Source organism: Muscardinus avellanarius (assembly GCF_963383645.1).
Source record: "Muscardinus avellanarius genome assembly, chromosome: 3".
Taxonomy (NCBI): Eukaryota; Metazoa; Chordata; class Mammalia; order Rodentia; family Gliridae; genus Muscardinus; species Muscardinus avellanarius.
The window spans coordinates 43604529-43627457 of record NC_137788.1 but is presented as its reverse complement, the minus strand read 5'-3'; the positions used below and the strand labels follow the sequence as shown (position 1 = coordinate 43627457).

The 22929-nt window shown below is 40.8% G+C and overlaps 1 protein-coding gene across 1 annotated transcript in view; it reads right to left on the bottom strand.

The window, feature by feature from the left end:
- The window catches only part of LOC308260082 (uncharacterized protein C1orf185 homolog), a gene marked incomplete at both ends in the record, with an annotated part of 37084 nt that extends 14396 nt beyond the window's left edge, over nt 1-22688 (bottom strand). Inside the window, 4 exons of the mRNA XM_080691413.1 lie at nt 5885-5982; nt 12755-12876; nt 19697-19913; nt 22531-22688. Of these exons, the coding sequence (XP_080547539.1) occupies nt 5885-5982; nt 12755-12876; nt 19697-19913; nt 22531-22688 (595 nt within the window). The remainder of the gene's footprint in view (nt 1-5884; nt 5983-12754; nt 12877-19696; nt 19914-22530) is intronic.
- Nucleotides 22689-22929: the final 241 nt, after the last annotated feature.

Genomic DNA, 22929 nt, shown 5'->3' with positions numbered 1-22929 from the left:
TCCTAGCTGCTGGTGGGATGGAGCTGGCACAACACTTCAGAAGACCGTGCAGTACCATCATTCACACTGCACGTCAGCTTCTCTTGTGGTCCCACAATTCAACTCCTAGGCATACACCCGACTCACGAGCGTGCCTACATCACAAAAACATGTACTAGAATGGTTACAGCAGCACTATTTGAGACAGCCTACAAATTGATAAGTGCCCAAGTACCCCATTAGCAGTTGAATGGGTAAATTAAAAAGTTGAATTGATTAAAGAAAACAAAATATCCCACAGCAATAGAAAAGAATGAATTATAAACATCAATAACAAAATGGGTACATTTCATAGACCTAAGGTTGGGCAAAAGAAGACAGACATAAAGTTCAGACACCTCAAGGGTAGTTTTGGAACATTAGTGATGTTCTGTTTCTTGACTTGGGTGTTGATTGGATACATGTGTTCAGTGAATCTTGTTGAAGCTTGACATTTATGACTTGAAATAGATCTATACATGTCAGCATACATGTAATTGAACATCAATTTCCTGTTAAAAATCTGCAAACTTATATTCAATAATTCCAACAGATAATAATTTCATCTATAATCACTGAGAGAAAACGCACAGTCACATTTTTTATAATTAGTATTTTAAAAGTGAGTCAAGTCCTTGTCAGGTACCTGTTATTCCAGTATTTGAGAGGCTGAGACAAGAGGATCAATTGCAGCTTTGAGGCCAGTCTCAGCAACTTAGCAAGATCCTTAGCAACTTAGAGAGAGCTTGTTTCAAAATTAAAAAATAGTCGGATGTGGTGGTGCATGCCTGTAATCCTAGTACTTGGGAGGCTGAAATTTGGGAGGATCACAAATTTGAAGAGAGTCTCAACAAGACTCTGAGCAATCTAGAAAGACCATGTTTCAAATCAAAAAATAAAAAGGGCTGGGGGTGTTGCTTTGAGGTAGAATGCTCCTGGGTTCAATCCCCAGTAACACACACACACACACACACACACACACACACACACACACACACACTTAAATTTTTTGTTTTTGTGGTGCTGGGGATTGAACCCAGGGGCATCCTATCTCTGAGCAACACCCCCATTCCGATTTTTTATTCTTTATTTTGAAACAGGGTCTCACTGAGTTGCAAAGGGCCTCACTAAGTAGCTGAGGCTGGCTGAGAACCATGATCCTCCTGTCTCAGCCTCCAGAATGCTGGGATTACGAGTGTGGACCACCATGCCCGGCTCACAAAATTTGTAAAAAGAGCTGGAAGTGTAGTTAAATATCTCAATTTTGTGAAAAACAAAGGGAAACATTTGTGTAAGGGCCAGTCAACACTGGCTATTCTTGGAGGACAAGCTTATAGGTAAAAATGTCACTCCGGGCTTTTCTGTGTTTTCAAATTTTCTGCTATGAATGTCTGAGAACAATTGAATTCTCATATGTAATTCCTGATTCCTTTACTCAGAGGCAGCAAGTCTCTTTGCAGCACCTTCTCTATTTATCACTGTAACCCACTTGGCTTTCACGGCCCTAAGGATCTCTTCCTTGTTTCTACCTTCCTAGCAACATTTTTTTATTAGAGCTGGGCACAGTGGCCCACACCCACCATCCCAGTTCTTGGGAGGCTGAGAGAGAAGGATAACAGGTTCACAGCCAGCCTCAGCAGCTTAGTGAGACCTTGTTTCCAAACAAAAGATAAAAATAGGGCTGGGGGATGTAGCTCAGAGATAAAGTGCCTCTGGGTCGATCCCCAGTACCACAAAAATACATACACACATATATACATACAATAATAAATATTTCCCTGGGTTCAGTCCCCAGGACTCCCCCTCAAAAAAATGTTCACTAGAGCAGAAAAATATAGGTGTGAGGAGTATCCTTCTGCCTATTCTTTCTAAATTTGTAAAATGAGAACCCTGACTCAGCGATCACTAAGTTCTCCCACTTTGAAGGTTTATTAAGTATATCGTAGGCAGCAATGTTATACACAAAAGCAGTATTTTTACTTTCTTGACTCTGCCCTTAATTATTCTATCTCAACTCCCAGATTTAAACAACCACTTTATCATATATCACATGGTTTCTGTCTTTAATAATTGTTATTGCAAACAATTTTCTCTATTTATTGGTTTATTGTCTGACCTCTTCCATCACAAAATGAGCGGGTTTTTTTTTTGTTTTGTTTTGTTTTTTTTTTACTATGGTATTCTTGGAATGTAGACGACTGATTAGTTACTCAAAAACTGATTGCCCGCTTGGGAGGCAGACAGGAGGATCACGCGGGTTCGAAGCCAGCCGCATGCGCTGGCTTAGGAGACCCTGTTTCCAAATAAAAATGTAAAAATAGGTCTGGGAGTGTAGCCCGGAGGTAGAAGGGCTTCCAGGAACCCCAGTACCACAAAAAAAAAAAAAAAAAAAACAACTGATTGCCTAGTGAATGAATAAAGGACAAACACTAGCCGGGTGTGGTGGCGCAAGCTTGTAATCCCAGCATTTGGGAGGCTGAGACCGGAGGATCACGGTTCATGGACAGCCTCAGCTACTTAGTGAGGCCCTCTGCAACTTAGTGAGACCCTGTTTAAAAATAAAGAATAAAAAATAGGGCAGGGGGTGTAGCTCGGAGGTCAAATACCCCTGGGTTTCATCCCCAAACCCGCAAAAAGTAAAAAAAAATAAAATAAAAAGTAAAAAAATAAAGGACAAGCACTGTGCTAGAAACTAGTATTAATGAAATGAATGAAATTATTTCCCTTGAGAAGTACTTTGCTCAGTAGAAAGGACATACATTTACAGAGAAATCCTTCCAGATGTGGTGGTGCATACCTATAATCCCAGTATTTGGGAGACTGAGCCAGGAGTATCTGAGGTTTGTGGCCAGCCACAAAAACTTAGTGAGGTCCTCTGCAACTTATTGAGATTCTGTCTCAAAAACAAAAAATAGAGCTAGGCATGGTGGCGCACGCTTGTAATCCCAGTACTTGGGAGGCTGAGACAGGAGGATCACAGGTTTATGGCCAGCTCAGCAACTCAGTGAGACCGTGTTTTAAAATAAAAAATAGGGCTGGGGGTGTAGCTCGGAAGTAAAATGCCCCTGGATTCAATCCCTGATAACACCCACACACACACACACACACACACACACACACACACACACACACACACGTACACATGTCTGGGGGTATATCTCAGAGGTAGAATACCCCTGGGTTCAATCTTTAGTACCAAAAGGGGGAAAAAAAGGAATTAAAAGATATTATAGATGTGATCATGGAAGAACTACAATGTATAAAGATATAGGAAGACCTATAAGTGGAAAAAAATGTTTAAGGCTTCCTGGTTAAACACTGTGAGAACTTTTTATTGCCAAATCCTTGTGGAGAATTGATGCAGGCCTGTAATCCCAGTGCTCCAGTGGCTAAGACAAGAGGATCACAGATTCAAGGCCAGTACTCAGCAATTTAGTGAGACCTTGTTTCAAAATAAAAAATGAAAAGTGCTAGCTGGGTGTGGTGGCATAAGGCTGTGACCCACAGTATTTGAGAGGCTGAGAAAAGAGGATCACAGGTTCGAGGACAGCTTCAGTAACTTAGTGAAACCCTCAGCAACCTAGCAAGATCCTGTTTCAAAATAAAAACTAAGCCAGGCGTGGTGGCTCACGCTTGTAATCCCTGCACTTGGGAGGCAGAGACAGGAGGATCACACTGGTTCCAAGCCAGCCTTGCTGGTTTACGAGACCCTGTTTCCAAATAAAAATATAAAAATAGGTCTGGGAGTGTAGCCCGGAGGTAAAAGGGTTCCCAGGAACCCCAGTACTACCAAAATAAATAAATAAATAAATAAATAAATAAATAAATAAATAAATTAAATAAATAAAATAAAAAGGGTTAGAGGTATAGCTCTGAGATAGAATGTCCCTGGGTTCAATACCTTGTACAAAAAAAAAAAAAAAGTCAAAGCATTTTTATGACTTGGTATAGATTTCTACATTCCAATGAAATTGTAACTTATCTTGATATAAACAATTTATGAGTTCTCACAGTGGATTTTTGTCTCTCATCCCCAGACCGTTAATTTTTTTTTTAATTTTAAGAGTATTGATATTGTCAGCCATACAAAAAAAATTGGGGGGTTACTAGGAGTTGAGTCTAGAGGTATTTTACCTCTGAACTACACCCCCAGCCCTATTTTATTTTATTTTTATTTTTATTTTTTGGTGGTACTGGGGGTGGAACCCAGAGGCTTTCTACCTCCGGGCTATACTCCCAGACCCATTTATATTTTATTTTGGAAACAGGGTCTCACTAAGTTGCTGAAAGCCTCACTAAGTAGCTGAGGCTGGCTTCAAACCTGTGCGATCCTCCTGTCTCAGCCTCCCAAGCACGGGATTACAAGCGTGCGCCACCACGCCTGGCCTAGCCCTATTTTATTTTGAAATGTGGTCTTACTAAGTTTCTGAGTCTGGCCTGGAATCTGTGATCCTTCTGTCTCAAGTACTGGAATTATAGGTGTGTACCATTACTCCCGGCTACTGATTTATTTTTTGAGTATTCGCAAATGACCTCATTATTATTATTATTATTATTATTATTATTATTATTAATTTATTTTGCGGGTTTGGGGATGGAACCCAGGGGCATTTGACCTCCGAGCTACACCCCCTGCCCTATCTTTTATTCTTTATTTTGAAACCGGGTCTCACTGAGTTGCTGAGGGCCTCACTAAGTAGCTGAGGCTGTCCGAGAACCGCGATTCTCCGGTCTCAGCCTCCCAAATGCCGAGATTACAAGCATGTGCCACCACTCCCGGCTTTGCAACCTCATTATTTTACTCTTAGAGTTTTACCATATTTCAATCTCAGGATATATATTTATAAATTCAACAAATATCTACTGAATATCAGTAGGTTCACTGTGGAATGCAATATGTAAAATACCAAGGAGGTATGGAGTAAACAAAAAAAAAAAGCTTGTAAAGTAAGAATTAATCCTCACTCTGCTTTTAAAAATATATAATAAAATATAAGCAGGGCTGACGGGCCCATGTTTGGGAGGCGGAGACAGGAGGATCGCACAGGTTCGAACCCAGATGTGCTGGCTTAAGAGACCTTGTTTCCAAAAATAAAATAGGTCTGGGAGTGTAGCCCGGAGGTACAAGGGTTTCCAGGAACCCCAGTACCACCAAAATAAATAAATAAATAAATAAAATAAAGTACTATATGTAAGTATTTGCAACATAGCTGGAGCCAATTTTAGGGGAAATGGAGACCCTAAATGCATATATTAGAAAAGAAAGCAAAAAACAATGAGTATAGTATTCAAATTACATGTTAAAAAAGACCCACAAAGTAAACATAAAGAAGGTAGAGGCAGAAAATAATCATAAAACCCCAGAAATTAATGAAATAAAAATTAGGATTTTGGTAAAGATAGTAAAATTGGCAGGTCTCTAGTAATAGTAACCAAATAAAATTTGAAGACATAAATAAATATTAAAAATGAAGAAACACACACACACACACACACACACACACACACACACATATATAGTAGAGGTTAAAATAAAATACTTTCAATTAATTAATGCTAATTTATTTAAAACTTATATAAAATTATGTATACCTAAAATATGACTTACACAAAGTGATTCAAGAAGTAACAGAAAACCTAAATGAATATGTAGCCATTACACTGAATTAGCAGTTGAAAAAATTTCTCCAAAGAAAACACAGGCCCCAATAACTTTACCATTTCTACTGTATACCTATGATTTAAGTATTTCTTATCTTATACAAGCTCTTTCAGAGAACAGAGAGAGATTGCTGGTTGGTTGTCCAAATACATTTTCCCCTCTTCCCAGGCAAAAAGCTAGACTACAGGTCCCAGAGTCCTGTACCATTAGGTGAAGCCATGTGACTAGATTCCAACCAATGGAATTCGAGTGGAAGTGATGTCATAAAAGCCTCCCGAGCACTGTTCTCCAAGCTCTTTCTCCTGAGTAAGAGGAAGATGATCTCCAGGGAAACCTTAGAACCCAAGTGTTGACATCACCACCATCGACCAACTGGAACTAATTGACATTCTAGAAAATTCAATCCAACAACAGAAGAATGCATATTCTTATTAAGAGCAGTCTCCAATATAGAGAAAGAGTAAAAAAAAAAAAAAAAAGATTAAAACTTTGATATAATACATTTCTAGATAATCCATGAGCAAAAAGAGGTAGTCTCAAAGGAAAATAGAAAATACTTTCAACAAATAAACTGAAAATATATCAAAATTTACAGGATTCCATTAAAGCAATACTTAGGAGATATAATCTACATTTTTTTCATAAAAGGGCAATTCCCTCGCTTTCTAAAATGATAGAACCACCAGCATATTCTATTTTATGAATAATTTATTATATTTTTTATTCGTAATGAACTGTACAGATCTACATTATATACTCTAACTTATATAGAGAAGTTTCAGAAACAACTATTCCTCTGGTGATCTTTCTTTCTTTCTGGTACTAGAGTCTGAACACAAGGGTGCTCGGACTCTGAGCTATATCCCAAGATGAGTCTTCCCCCAACCCCGCCTCCGTGGTATCAGGGATTGAACCCAGAGGCATTCTACAACTATGAGCTATGCCCTTAGCCCTTTTTTTCCCTTCCTTCCTTTCTTTCTTTCTTTCTTTCTTTCTTTCTTTCTTTCTTTCTTTCTTTCTTTCTTTCTTTCTTCCTTTCTTTCTTTCTTTCTTTTCTTCTTTCTTTCTTTCTTTCTTTTTTATTCTTTCTTTTTTCTTCTTTCTTTCTTTCCTTCTTTCTTTCTTTTTTCTTCTTCTCTCTTCTTTCTTTCTTTCTTTCTTTCTTTCTTTCTTTCTTTCTTTCTTTCTTTCTTTCTTTCTTTCTTCTTTCTTTTTTTTGTGGTTCTGGGGATTAAACTCAGGGGGATTCTACCACCAAGCTATACCCACAGCCCTGTTTTATTCTTATTTTGAAGTTGGGTCTTACTAGGTTGATGAGAATCTCATTACTTGCTGAGTCTGTCCTCAAACCTGCAATCCTCCTGTCTCAGCCTCCATTACAAACATGTATTACCATGCCCAACTTTTTATTTTATTTATATTTATATTTTATTTTTGCAGTACTAGGGATGGAACCCAGGGGCATTCTACCTTTAAGCTATACCTCCAGCCCTATTTTTTATTCTTTATTTTGAAACAAGATCTCACTAAGTTGCAGAAGACCTCATTAAGTAGATGAGGCTGTCTGTGAACCACAATCCTGTCTCAGCCTCCCGAATGCTGGGATTACAAGCAATGCCACCATGCCTGGCTTATTTTTTATTTTGAAATAGGGTTTCACCAGGTTGCTAGGCAGGCCATCCTGTGTTAGTTTCCCAAGTACTGGATTACAGGCATGCACCACAATGCCAGGCTCTCAGCTGCTTTTTATTTTGAAACAAGGTCGCATAAGTTACCATGCAGTGGCCTGAAACCTGTGATCCTCCTGTTGTAGTCTCCCAAGTACCAGGATTACAGGCCTGTGCCATTGTCCCTAGCTGCTTGTTTTTAGAACAGATTAAATCCAACAAATAACATGGTTGTTTAATCAGCTCTTTCTCCTGTTCTTCACTGCAGGTATTCTAAACTTTCCAATTTTTGTTCAACTTTTAAAGTCCATTCATCACTATCCTTAATTTCAGATGAACTCTTTCATCTCTCTTCCCAAGCATGAGTTTCCTTCAGAGTGTTATAAATCTTGGCCAGGCACAGCAGCACATGCCTTTAATCCTAGTACTCGGGAGGCTGAGACAGGAGGATCACAGGTTCATGGCCAGCCTCGGCAACTTACTGAGGCCCTCAGCAATGCAGTGAGACCTTATTTCAAAATAAAAAATAAAGTGGGGCTAGGGGTGTAACTCAGAGGTAAATGTTCCTGGGTCCAATCCCTAGTAAACACACACACACACACACACACACACACACACACACACACACACACACAAAGAGCCTTTATTTGCCACTGATGCAATTACTAGAGGCATTTTTTTTTTTACAAAGTTAGAGGGACTTAGACGGGCGTGGTGGCGCACACTTGTAATCCCTGCACTTGGGAGGCTGAGACAGGAGGATGGCACGGGTTCGAAGCCAGCCTCAGCTACTTAGTGAGGCTTTCAGCAACTTAGTGAGACCCTGTTTCCAAATAAAATATTTTAAAAAAGGTCTGGGAGTATAGCCTGGAGGTAGAAAGCCTCTGGGTTCCACCCCCAGTATGCAAAAATAAATTGTTGAACAATATGGTACCAGTAGAGAACATGAGTTCGTTGACCTTTACTGAAGTACTCCTCAATTTTCTCTCTCAAGTCTCCCCCAAATTTACTTGGGTTTTCTTCACTTCAGCCTTACTTCCAAAAGATGAGTGGGTCGTAGCCCAAAAGATAAACACATGTCGCTGTCAGTGTAAATACTCAAGCGCTACTTTCCCTGGGTTGAACTAAGAAGATGTGTTGTCACCAAGGCCAGTGTTGGCTTCTCTCTGTGCAGCTGTAGCATCCTCTGGTGGGCGTTAATTTATTTTATAGCTTTTGCAGGAAGCTTTTACAGCTTTTGAGAAATAGCTTTCTATAGCTTTTGGCACAGAAATAAAATGTATAGTGCTTCATTATTTTCAGGAAGCTATCAATTTCACAAAGTACCATGTTTGTGCTTATTGTCAAATTTAACAAATATCTGAGAAAATGCAATTGTGTAATATTGTTATGACCAATAATAAATGGTAATATTCATTATTGGTAATGTTACCAATAATAAATGGTAATATGTATCCCCAAAAGCCTTCCATTTAACTTTTAAGAGAAAAACAAAGTTTTCACACAAAATTTTCATACAATTCAAATTTTATAATTATGCATATCTTTTTTATCATATTTCCATTTATTTTCTTTTTTTCCATTTATTTTCTATTTTAAAATTTTTAATATTTCTTAGAAGATTAAGTATGTTTGATTATTCTTTTTGAGTTTTTTCATTTTTATTCGTGCATTGTAGTCAAACATCTTAATGGGGTACAAGATGAGAGAGGCATACATGCACACAATCACTTATTTAGCCCTCTATTCAAAAAATTTAAAGGCACAACTGAAAAAAGGTAAAATAAGATACCTAGGTATATTTTTTATTCAAAGAGACAAATATTTAAATAATTTGTTTCCGGCTGGGCATGGTGGTGCACGCTTGTAATCCCAGCATTTGGGAGGCTGAGACAGGAGGATCCTGGTTATCCAACAGCCTCAGCTACTTAGCGAGGCCCTTCGCAATTCAGTGAGACCCTGTTTCAAAAATAAAAAAGACTAAAAACTAGGGCTGGGGGTGTAGCTCGGAGATACAATGCTCCTGGGTTCCATCCCTGGTACTGCAAAATAAATAATAATAATAATAATAATAATAATAATAATAATAATAATAATAAATGTTTCCAGTGAATAATATAAACTTAATTAAATAAAATACTGTAATTTATAAAACAAGTAACAAAGATCCTTAGTTCTTTCTTCTTTTCTTTCTTTTTTCTGTGATCCTGGGTATGGAATCCAGAGGCATTACACTCTAAGCGTTACCCCTGCCCCACGTTTTGCTGTTGTTTTGCAGCGGAGTCTCCCTAGGTTGTTGAGCATCTCGTCAAGTTGCTGAGGTTGGTCTTGAGTCTGCCATCCTCCGGGCTCAGTCTCCCAAAGTGCTGGGATTACAGGCATGTTCCTCCATGCCTGGCTCTAGGTCCTTAGTTCTTATAGGTTGCTTTATACCCTAATCGAAAGGCATGGATAATATATAATGGGCCATATAAGAAAAAGCTGGAGGTTAGTGCTGTTGTATTCTGGAAACACATTCCCTTCTTGTTATGTTGCTACTGCTCAAGAATTGTAATAAGTGGAAGATCTCAAGAGACCAATAAAGACAAAGTCATGACTCTGGGATTAACCAGCAAACTCAAAGCCCTGTGATTTCAGTATCAGAGATAGGAATTGTTTGCCGGGAATGCAAATTATGCATTGCTGTCATATCACAAATGTTTATAATAACAAAGAAGTAAAGAGGAGTTGGGACTTTGCAGATCTTAACTGATACATAAGAAAAAAGCAAATAGAGCCGGGCGTGGTGGCGCACGTTTGTAATCCCAGCGTTCGGGAGGCTGAGACTCGGAGGATCGCGGTTCGTGGACAGCCTCAGCTACTTAGTGAGGCCCTCTGCAACTCAATGAGACCAGGTTTCAAAATAAAGACTAAAAAATAGGGCAGGGGGTGTAGCTTGGAGGTCGAATACCCCTGGGTTCCATCCCCAGACCCACATTAAAAAAAAAAAAAAGAGCAAATAGGAAGGAGATAGTCAAATGCTTATGAATTTTAAAGGGAACTCTAAAGATACCAAGTTTCTACCAGAGGTGCAACTACAGCTGCTGTCTGGGCAAAAAATAGATCTTCAAGCATGAAACAAATGTTCAGCCAGCCTACAAGAGTGCCAAGCAGTACATTCTTATTATGAATCTCTCCTATTCCAAATTAACACTTTACCTAAGATTGGCACTCTGATTACCACCTAGGTTGTGAATGTCTACTCTAGTGAAGGGCAGTTTCCATGTTACTGAGTTGACTCAACTTCCACAGTATTGTGAAATATTGTCACTGTAAATACTGTACTATTTTCTATTCCTCTCTAATTTTGATAAGAGACCTTTAAATGAGGTAAGCAACTATATAATTTAAGATCATTATACATTCTGAAATGACCTAATATATGACTACAAATTATTTTATTTTATTTTTTAATATATTTTTATTGGTGCATTGTAGTCAAACTTCACAATGGAATACAAGACTTGTGGGGATTTCCAAGCACACATCATCCAATTGGCCCTTATCCAATCCCCATCCTACTCCCTCCTTCTCTCTCAGTCCCATACTTGATTTAGTGATTAACTTTGATATATTTGTTTACACACATCATGTGTTGTAAAGAGATTTCATCTTCCCCATCCCATTCTCTCTGACTGGTCACCTTAATTGCTCCTCGATAGGGCCCCTTCTTCAATCAGATTTCCTCCTATTACCCATTTCTTCCTATTTTTTGCATATTAGGGAAAGCATCTGATTTTTGTTTTGTTTTGTTTTCTGTGATATTTCTCTGTGTATGCTGCATTGCAAGTTCTGATCTCACTCTTGAAGGCCCTGGCACCGGCCTAGCTGCTCAGTAGACTCTAATCCCGACCTCGCTGGCCTCGCTGGCTCCAATACTGGCCTTGCCTCATGGCAGGCTACATCCTGGCCTCGGAGGCCCCAGCGCAGGCCTTACCTTAAGGCAAGCTCCTATCCCGGCTCGTTGGCTCCAGCTACGGCCTCACCACATGGCAAGCACCCATCCCAGCCTTGTTGGCCCTAGAACCGGCCTCACCACAAGGCAGGCTCCGATCCCAGCCTTGGAGGGCCCAGCACCGGCCATGCCTCATGGCAGGCCCCAATCCCGGCTTTGCTGGCACTGGCCTGACTACAAATTATTTTAACCACCTAAAAACTGGCAAAAGAGCCAGGCATGGTGCCTCACGCTTGTAATCCCAGCATTTGGGAGGCTGAGACAGGAGGATCGTGGTTTGCAGACAGCCTCAGCTACTTACGCAACTCAGTGAGACCCTGTTTCAAATAAAGAATAAAAAATAGAGATGGGGGTATAGCTTGGAGGTAGAATGCCCCTGGGTTCCATCCCCAGTAAACACACACACACACACACACACACACACACACACACACACACACACCAGGCTGGGAGTGTAGCTTGGGGGTAGAATGCCTTGGGTTTAATCCCCTATATCAAAATAAAAAAACAGCTGGGTGTGGTGGCACATGCTTGTAATCCCAGCATTTCGGAGGCTGACATGGGAGGATCACAGTTGGTGGACAGCCTCAGCTACTACTTAGTGAGGCCCTTTGCAACTCAGTGAGACCCTGTTTCAAAATAAAGAATAAAAAATAGGGCAGGGGATGTAACTCTGAGGTAGAATGCCCCTGGGTTCCATCCCCAGTACTGCAAAACAAACAAAGAGACAAACAAAAATCAAAACAAAACCTGGAAAAGATCAAAAGGGAAAAAGGAGACTAATTTGTATTGCAACAAACTGCAATGTTCATACCTTGAAGAAAGCAACCTTACAGATGTGACTTATACATTTAAAATGTTGTATGGGATCCCATTGACTCAAAACTACATATGCAAGGGCAAAAGAATGCCTTGTATTCAGTGCTATAATATAGCTTCTTTTTTCCTTTCTTTTTAAGTAAATGCAGTCTTGACCTTGTTTTCAGACCCTGGCTATAGACTAGTTAGCTCCCTTTCTGGAGCAGCCCATTATGTCCACACCTTCAACCATCTCTCTTATTGGGATCTCACACTATACAATGACTCTAATTACACCAGGGTCAGGTACCAGACAACCAGGATGTCTTAGTCTATTTTGTGATGCTATAACAAAATACCAGAAACTGAGTAGTTTATAAGGAAAAAAGACTGACTTTGGTTTATAGTTTTAGAGTCTGAAAAGTCCAAACTCAGGCAGTCATATCTGGAGAGGGCCTCCTACTGCATCATAATTGGTGGATGGTATGATGGAGTGGGCGTGCATGTGCAAGCTGAAAGCAGCATGTTCAGAAAAACCCCAACACGTGGAGTGGCCTTGCTCTACAATAACCTGCTCTCCACTTCACAAATCCTGTCCTGCAAGACCTGACTCACTCCAGGGAGATGAGTTTTAATCCAGATTGAGAGTGCTGCTTCCATGACGTCATTGCCTTGGCTAGACCTCTCATCTTAAAGGTCCTACTCTTTCTCAATACCATCACATCGGGGTCGAGCTTCTGTTAATTGAAACATTGAGAGACAAACCATATCCAAACCGTATCCAAACTCTATGTTGTAAGAACCTGCTGGATCTTTTAAACTAGCCAATTCTAAATCTATTGACCCTCTGTCCACCCACTCCTTCTCCTGGAAACCACTGCAAAGTCACTTGCCCAGAGTTCTCTCAGAAAGCCTCGTGAGTGACTCTGGTGCTTTCCCTGAGTGGGCTTCTAGATCATTCTGTTTCTTCCCAGGCATCTGTGAGTATAATAAACTGTAAAACTCTTTTTGGTTTATCTCTCTTGCTCTGTAGCTGGCATTGTCACTTTTCACCAAGGTAATATGATAAAAACAAATGTCCATGTTAGTTGTCAACAGGTCAACAGTCATAGTTTAGACAACTATTTTCTGTTAGTTTGTGGTTGCCACAAAATAACAAAATGATTGCTATGTTACCCTAACAGCCAAAGTGTGCGTGTGTGTGTGTGTGTGTGTGTGTGTGTGTGTGTGTGTGCGTGTGTGCGTGTGTGTGTGTGTGCATGTGTATTACTGGGGTTTTTTAATCTAGGGGCATTCTACCTCTGAGTTAGACTCCCAGCCACATTTTTAATTTTTTTATTATTTATTTATTTATTATTTATTATTTATTTATTTTTATTATTTTTTATTTGGAAACAGTGTTTTACTAAATTGCAGAGGGCCAAATGAGGTTGCTGACACTGAGTGGAAACTGTGATCCTCTGCTCTCAGCCTCCCAAGTACTGGGATTACAGATGTGAGCCACTGCGCCCACCTCAACATTCTATTAGCCAGAACTCCAACTAGACATTTATTTTAACCAATATGCTAGACCTAAAACTTTACCACTTGATTTCTTATTGTCAATAAAATGATATACTTAAGGCTTATTTCAAAACTAATAAAGAAGCTACATACAGTAGTCATCCATGCTTGTCATCCCAGTTCCTGGGAGGCTGGAACAGGAGAACTGCAGGTTCAAGGCCACCATGTGGTAACTTAGTGAGACTCGGTTTCAAAATAAAAAAATAAAAAAGGGGCTTAGCTCAGAGATAGAGTGCACCTGGGTTCAATCCCCAGCGCGCACACACACACACACACACACACACACACACACACACACACACACAGAAAATAATTAACAATTTAAATTATCATGTAAGGAGATTATTACAAAGGAGTAGCCACAGCAAATAAGCAAGGCAATAAGGTGGAAGGTCTAAATGTGCCCTTCCAAAAGTCGTGTTGGCACCTAACCTTCCCTACCTTCCCTGCCGTGGTTTCCGAGGTGAGGCCGCTGAGAAGTCACCCATTGGTGCACTTCTGAGGTTTGAGTGCTCCCTGCCCTCCCACCGCATCAGGGTGCTGCCACCCATGAGGGGGGCGGGAGCGAGATGTTACCAGCCACTGAATCTGTTAAAGTCTTGATCTTGGGCTTTCTAGGTTGCAGAACTGTTGACCAGTAAGTTTCTATTGTTCATGAATTACCCACTATAAGGCATTTTGTTATAGTAGCCCAACCAATTAAGACAAGGGGTAACAGAAACCTAACACAAAATGAAGCACAAATGAAGCAAAACTTTATTTGCCAGCATCCTTTGCACTTCACCAAAGAGTTTTGGTACTAGATGACTATATGAAAATTATGCAAAAGTTGATTTATAGGAAAGAAAGCCTGACATATTACACATGTTGAATTGATTTAATAAGTGGAATCACTACCACAGTTATAAGGATGGGCTTTTATCTTTCTGATCATCTTGTAACCCCCACTAGGAAGAACACTTGGCTCCATGGTCTGAGGATATCGCTCAGTGGAGAAGCACTTGACTATCCCGTGTAAAACCCTGGGTTTAATCCTCAGCACTGCAGGACGAAACACAAAGGACGGTAGGTTCTAACTTACTCATATATTCATTGGTACTGGGAGTTGAGCCCAGGGAAATACTGTCTTCAAGCCACACCCTAATCCTTTCATTTTTGTTTTATTATTATTAATTATTATGTAGCACTGGGGATTGAATCCCCTGGGCATTCTACCTCTGTGCTATACCTCCAGCCATATTTTATTCTTTATTTTGAAACAGGGTCTCACTAAGCTGTGGAGGGCTCACTAAGTTTCTAATGCTGGCTGTGACCCTGTGATCCTCCTGTCTCAGCCTCCCAAGTACTGGGACTACAGGTATGCATCACCACACCTGGCTCATTTTTAAAATATTTTATTTTATTGAAACTGGGGGTTGAACCCAGGGACATTCTACCTCCGAGCTTCATCCCCTGCCCTGCTTTAATTCTTTAATTTGAAACAGGGTCTCACTAAGTTGCCAAGGGCCTCATTAAGTAGCTGAGGCTGGCTGCAAATCTGTGATCTTCCTGTTTCAGCCTCCCAAGTCCTGGGATTACAAGCGTGCACCACCATGCTCGGCCTTGCTTTTTATCTTTAAATACAGTCTTGCTAAGTTGCTGACATTCTTGCTGAGTTGCTGAGACTGGCTTCATAACTGTGATCCTTCAGTCTTAGCCTCCCAAGTACTAGGATTACAGGCACCACCACACCCAGCTGGTTTTAACTATAAATAATTAATTAGCCAGAACTAGAGTTGTGGTTATTTTTCATAATTTATTGATGCATTGCAATGCTACATCATAATTAGATTCCGCGTGTTAAAAACATACATGCACACAGCTCCTTGTGCATTCCCTCCGCGTACCAACCTGCTTCCCTTCTTCCTTCCCACACCAGTTAATGAGACTGGTGACGCCACGCTCCCGTAGTGCCGTGCTGTCATTTGAACTCTTTCCTTGCCAGCCCTAACTCTCAGCTCAGCCCCCTCCAAATATTCTATCAATCTATCTTCATATTAATAAAGTCTTTCTAGATTCACAAAGGAGAGAAAACATACTGCCCTTGACTCTGAGCCTGGCCAAGTTCACTTTGCATAATATTCTCTAGTTCCATCTATTTTCCTACAGATCACGTATTTTTGTTCTTCTTTATGGCTGAGTAAAATTCCGTCATGTGTACACACCACATTTTCTTTATCCATTCATCTGTTCACAGACACCTGGGCTGGTTCTATAACTTGGCTATTGTGAATTGCGCTGCTATAAACACAGGTATAATATTCTAATTTTTTTTTTTTTTGCAGTATTGGGGATTGAACCTGGAGGCATTCAACCTCCGACTACACGCTCAATCTTTTTTTTTCTCCTCAGTACTAGGGATGGAACCTAGGGGCATTCTACCTCCAAGCCACACCCTCAGCCTTTTTATTCTTTATTATGAAACACAGTCTCACTGAGTTGCAAAGGGTCTCACTACGTAGTAGCTAAGGCTGTCCTCAAACCGTGATCCTCCTGTCTCAGCCTCCCAAATGCTGGGATTACAAGCATGTGCCACCACGCCCAGCTGCACACTCAACCCTTTTATTCCTGATTTTGAAACAGGATCTCACTAAGTTGCAGAGGGCCTCACTAAGTCAAATACTAATACTGGTGTAAGCTCACAGTTTTACAGTTTTTATATTTTGCTATAAATTGGACTAAAATTATGACTGTACCACCCAGATATAAGTCAATGATTAAAGTGTCCATAAATCATTAACCAAAAACTCTGAAAATACAACTATTTCAGAAAGTTTCTTATTTCTTGTGCCTCCTTACAAAATTGTTTTCTAAACTTAATTAATCATGACTCTGACAGTTTATACTCCCTATTAGTATAAAGGATTTTCATTTTATTCAATTAGTATGAATAACTGTTTCAATCTCTGTTATCCATTTTATCCCAAAGAGTTCTTAAGTTACCTTAAGTATTCTTGTTCTATTAACAATAAAATCTATATTCTCTATAATTTGACTCTTGAATTCTGGTTGATTTTTGCTCAACAGAGGTTAGGAGGACTGAAGGACTTTGGTATTCCTTTTTTGGGGTAAACTTTGGTAAATGATTTTTCTGAGAATATTTGCTAAGTGCTTATAACTTTTATTAAACTATTTAAAGGGCTGAGAGATGTAGCTAAATGGTAGAGCACTTGCCCTGCATGTGGGAGGCCCTGCACTGAGTCTCCACCACCACGAGAAATAAAGACTGTAATAGTCCTCCATGACACGCTTACATAAAACATAATGGGGTTTTCTCTCTGTATTTTCTTGTTTAACACACAAAAGAGTTTTGAAGACAGTGATTTAAATAGACCATATGGCTTCCATGTTCTGAAATTCTGATGAATATCAAGTTAAGAAATGTTAGCAATCTCCTAAAAACATAGTATGTATTTTTTATTTTTAGTTTGAAATGATTGTTTTTGTCATGATGAAGAAAGCTGGTTATATTTAATACTAAGATGCTTCTACGTCTTTTTTATTCCTATGAGCTTTTCTCAATGCATTTGCCAACCATGGGTCAGATCATACTGTTAATATTGGAGAGGGGGGAGTGCTGGGATTGACCTCAGGGCCATTCTACCTTAGATATACCCCAGCCCTTTTTTATTTATTTTGAAACAGAGTCTCACTAAGTTGCTGAAGGTCTTGCTATGTTGCTGAAGAAGTTCTTGATCCTTCAAGAGCCCTGTGTCAGTCTCCTAAGTACTGGGATTTCAGGCATGTACCACCATGCCTGACTATAAGGTGGCATGTGCCTGTAATTTCAGTACTTGGGAGGCTGAGACAGAAGGGTCATAGGTTCAAGGCCAGAGACAGCAACTTACTGAGATCCTGTTTTACAATAAATAAAAAGGGCTGGGGATGTAGCTCAGAGGTAGAATGATTTGAGTTCGATTGCTAGTAGGAAAAAAAAGTATGTGTGTGGTTCTGGGGGTTGAACTCAGAGGCATTTTATCTTTGAGCTACACCCCCAGCCTGATTTTATTTCTTATTTGGAAAAAGGGTCTCACTAGATTGCTGAGTCTCACTACTTGCTGGAGGTGTCTTCGAACTTGCGACCTTCCTGTCTCAGCCTCCCAAGTACTGGGATTTTAGGTGTGTGTCACCACTCCCAGCTGAAAAAAAAATTTAAAAATCTCAGTAAAAGTTTTGTTGTCAATTCTTGACTTTGTTAATATTTTGTGTTGAAATTCAGCTGTATAAACTTTAATAAATTTTGAAATGTGTCATGCTAGTGGAGGATCTAAGTAGCTGAGGCTGGCTGTGAACCTCTGGTCTTCCTGTCTCAGCCTTCCAAGTACTGGCACCATAAGCATGCGCCACCATTCCTGGCGGATTTCCTTTAATTTGATCTAAAAAGCATTATAACATACACACCGAATATTGTAAAGCAGCCAGGCGTGGTGGCACACACTTGTAATCCCAGCATTTGGGAGGCTGAGACCAGAGGATCTTGGTTCAAGTTCAAAAAAGCCGGGTGTGGTGGTGCACACTCATAATCTGGCAATTGGGAGGTGGAGACTGGAGGATCGTGTAGGTTCGAAGCCAGCCTCTCTGGCTTAAGAGACCCTGTTTCCAAATAAAACATAAAAAGTAGGTCTGGGAGTGTAGCCTGGAGGTAGAAGGGTTCCATCCCCAGTACCACCAAAAGAAAAAAAGAAAAAAGAATAAAAAAATAGCCTTGATGTAAATACAAACATAGATGTAGACTTTACATTATAATTCAATAATAACAAAGTAATTAACCTCTAAAAAAAAAAAATAGGGCCGGGAGTGTTGCTTGGAGGTAGAACGCCCTTGGGTTCTACCCCAAGTATCACACACACAAAAAAAGGATGATATCTTATGAAAATCTGATTTTATGAGCTTAATTTGGGAAATAATCCAAATCACCTTATCCTTATCCATCGAGTAGAAGTTATAATAGTACTCACTTGCCAAAAGATTGTGAGGATTAAATAAAACAATGCATAGCTGGGCGTGGTGGCGCACACTTGTAATCCCCACACTTGGGAGGCCGAGACAGGAGGATTGAACGAGACAGGAGGATCACACAGGTTCGGAGCCAGCCTCAGCTACTTAGTGAGGCCCTGTTTCCAAATAAAGTATAAAATAGGTCTGGAAGTATAGCCCAGAGGTAGAAAAACCCCTGGGTTCCACCCCCAGTACCACACACACACACACACACACACACACACACACACACACACACAATTGCTGAAAGTCATGCATCGCTGAAATATTTACACTTCATTACTATTACAGTTTCTGCAAAAGTAAGATCACTTAAGAACTTAAGGAAGCTCTTGATGTTCACCTTAATTAGCAAGTGGTGGGAAAATAGTTCCTTTCCAGATGTCAAGAAGGAGGACGAGAGGGCTATCACCTCATCCTCAAGACCAGACTGAAAGGGAGCCAAGCGAGGCAACATTTTTAGTTTTATTTTACTTGCTTATTTTTATTTTTAGGGGGGGGGGAATAATGAGGATGGAACTCAAGACATTCTACCTCCGAACTATGAATACTCCCATCCCTATTTTATTCTTTTATTTTGAAACAAGGTCTCACACTAAGTACGGGAGGGCCTCACTAAATTGCTGAGGCTGGCTTTGAACCTGCGATCCTCCTGTCTCAGCTTCCCAAGTACTGGGATTACACGCATGTGCCACGACACTTGGTTCATTTTTAGAGTTAGCAATATTTTCCTCCTTTCTAAAAGATTCAAGTCTTTCCCTTATGAGGAGGGCAAAGGGGCTCTTCCTTGCAAGCTAGAAGTATCCACCAAAGCATGTATGTGCTCCCCCAGGAACTCTAGGTGAGAGAGAAGCCACTGGCTTCAAGGCCCCAAAGCCTAGTGGATGCTATGGAAGAGGAGAAAGTGAGAGTGCCAGTGGGTGCGAGTGGCTAACTCAGGCCCTGGGAACAGGAGACCTTCTCACAGAGGCCGCCCATCTGCACGAGCGCAAAAGGAGCTGGGACCTTTTGTTCGGTGTGCATGAAGTTCACTGGGGCGGCAGAGATGGAGCGAGAGGGCCCGACGCGGGCCAAGGAGGCCCGGAAACAAACCAGGCAGCCCGCAGGCCTGGAGGCAACCTCCTCCCAAAGTGGGGGCTCCGGGCAGAAGCTGCGGGCTCCAGGCTCCTTGAAGCTGGACCCAGAGACCAGAGGCTTGGAGTCCCTGTGTTGGGATTCCTAACCTCTCTCAGAATGCCTGTCACCGCCGGGGTGGTGGCGCAGGCTTGTAATCCCCCTACTTGGGCGACTGAGACAGGAGGATCGCAGGTTTGATGCCAGCCTCAGTAACTAGTGAGACTCTCTCAACATAGTGAGACCCTGTTTCAAAATAAAAATAAAATACAGCTGGGGGTGTAGCTCAGAGGTAGAATGCCTCCTCCAAGGCCTTCTTCACAGTCCCAGGTTCTTTTCAGGTAACCGGCCACTGCGGTTTGCCAGACCCAAAGGTGTATCAAGCCCTTCCAAGTCCCTCTCCTGGGACTCCACCTTTGCTCCTATGGAGTGACAGACTGAGGATCCTCAAGTTGGGTCTCAGAGCAAGCGGTGTGTTTTAGTCACTTACTGGTAGTGTTTAATTCAGCAGCATGTAATAGATTTACATGTGCATCAAAGTCTTGAAAGAAATGAAAAGTCAAACAGTGTACTGGGTTTGTCAACTACAGCATTTTTCAGTTTTCTTTTTTTTTACCAAATCTTAAGGAAATAAAACAGGGTTCTTGCTCTTAGGGTTAGGTAAAAATGGTCAATTTAAGCATATCAGTATTTCTTCGTATATATTAAGTTCAGTGAGCATTTATTAAAACATCTATTATATCGTAAACTCTGGGCTCTGTTACAAAGGCATATGAAGTTGAGTCCATCTTAGTGCTCTGAGCTCAGTCCAGCTCCATCTTGAGGAGAGAAAGGTACAGAGCAGAAAACAATGATAAGGTATAAGCTACTGGACAAACGCTGATAAGTCCTGGGACCCAGATTCAGGACAAGCGGGGGGTATAGAAAACAGTGGAGCTGTGTGTTTAGAGGGAATTGGGAAGGCTTTGTAGAGGGAGGTGTGAAGGAGGAGAGGTTGTTTATAAGTGGAGTTCTGGCCTAAGTTTTGTACTTTCTAGCAAACATCACTTGAGGGTTTTGTTCCATTTTTAACCTTTTATTTTCTCTTGCTGCCCAATCTGCTTTGCCGTCCATCCGCCTATTCAGTCCTTGATCTATTGGAACTAGCATAGGCCAAGGTCTATCACTTCTAAATGATAATTGCCTTTTATTACAAAATATTTCTTCAGGGATAGGACTTGTGAAGAACAAATTTTCATTCTTTAGAATTGTTTTAGCCAAGTCAACAAAGCACAGTTCCTGTGGCCCATCTGTTAGAACACAAAAATAACCTCACTATGCAGAAACAGATGTTTAAAATGGTATTCATTAAAATGAGATTCCACCTGTAATGGAAAGCAGAAAGTGGTTGCAGGAGGAATGCTGTCAGCTGGCAGACCTTGCTGTTGTCTTCCATCCCCTTAGGAATGTGTATTTGTGGGTAAAAGATTACTAATAGGAATGAATATGCTTCTAACTTTGCTGTCTAGTGATATGGATTCATACTAATATTGAGACAGTTACTCTGGGTTTCTTAGGAGGGGAACAGCCATGGGCCGACAAAAGATCTCAGAGTAGGTTACTTCTTAGCAATGAACAAAGTTGTCTTGGGCAGAAAATTCAAGATCAGCCTATAGTACTTACAGAGATTGGTACTCACTGAGTGTCTTCTTGGTCAGATGCTTTATTGCACATTTTTACAAGAGTGCCGTGAGGGAGATATCTTCATCTTATAGGTAAGGAAATTTAAACTGAGCAATATATAAAATAACTTCCCCAGAATTACAGGTAGATTAGCGTGCAAGACAGATTTCTAAGCCATTGTGATTTTTCCACTATTCCTTACTGCCTGGTTAACAATGAAGGCACACCGTGGTTAAGTGACCTAGACTAGCAAGTGGAATATCTGGAAATCCAGAGCCATCTGATTCTGAAGCCCATACCCACGTCCCTCTGCTGTCTCTGGCCTTTGACTTCAGGTTCATTTAGCCCCATTTATGGCACAGAGGATAAAACAACAACATCCAGTGAATAGAGTTCTAAATTGTAATTAAGCCGGGCATGGTGACGCACGCTTGTAATCCCAGCATTCGGGAGGCTGAGACCGGAGGATCGCGGTTCGTGGACAGCCTCAGCTACTTAGTGAGGCCCTTTGCAACTCAGTGAGACCCTGTTTCAAAATAAAGAATAAAAAATTGGGCAGGGGGTGTAGCTCGGAGGTCAAATGCCCCTGGGTTCCATCCCCAGACCCACCCCCGCCACACACACACAAATTGTAATTAGCAAGCCCAGTTAGCGTTAGTAACCATAAGCAATTCCAAAAAAAAAATTTGTAAACTGATGAAAAAAAATGAGCTCTTTTGGATGAATATAAAAGATGCATTAACTTTATTACTTCTTAAACCATATTATTTCATTTGTTAATCCAATAAGTATTTGTTGATCTCTTACTTTGTGCGAGGTACAGGTACAAAGGTCCCTGCTATCCATGAAGTTTACATTCTGATTGGAGATGCAGGCAGTAAGATAAATACTAAGCAGTGAAATATGTTGCACATTAGCTGGTAAGTGTGGACGAGGAGAGTAAGGAGGGAATAGGGATAGGGAGTGTAGTGGGGACGATTTCAATTTAAAATAGGGTTTGTCCCAGAGGAATGTACCTGAGGAGGTAGGAGAAGCAAGCAGACACCTGCGGGGCTTGCCCTCCTGAGGACGGGTGTCGAGCAGGGGCCTTGAGGCCAGTGTGGCCAGAATGAAATATGGGATATGTGGCTACTAAAATAAGATTGGAATGATAATGGAGGATGTTCAGATTCATTCATTCATTCATTCATTCATCCATCTAGTGATACTGGGGATTGAACCCAGGGGTATTCTACCTCCAAGATAAATCCCCAGCCCTGTTTCATTTTATTTTGAAACAGGGTCTCAAAAGGTTGATGAGAGGCTCACTGTTTTCTGAGGCTGTCCTTAAACCTGCAATCCTCCTGTCTCAGCCTCCCAAGAACTGGTTACAGGCATTTGCCACCACACCTGGCTGGATGCTCAGATTTTGAAAG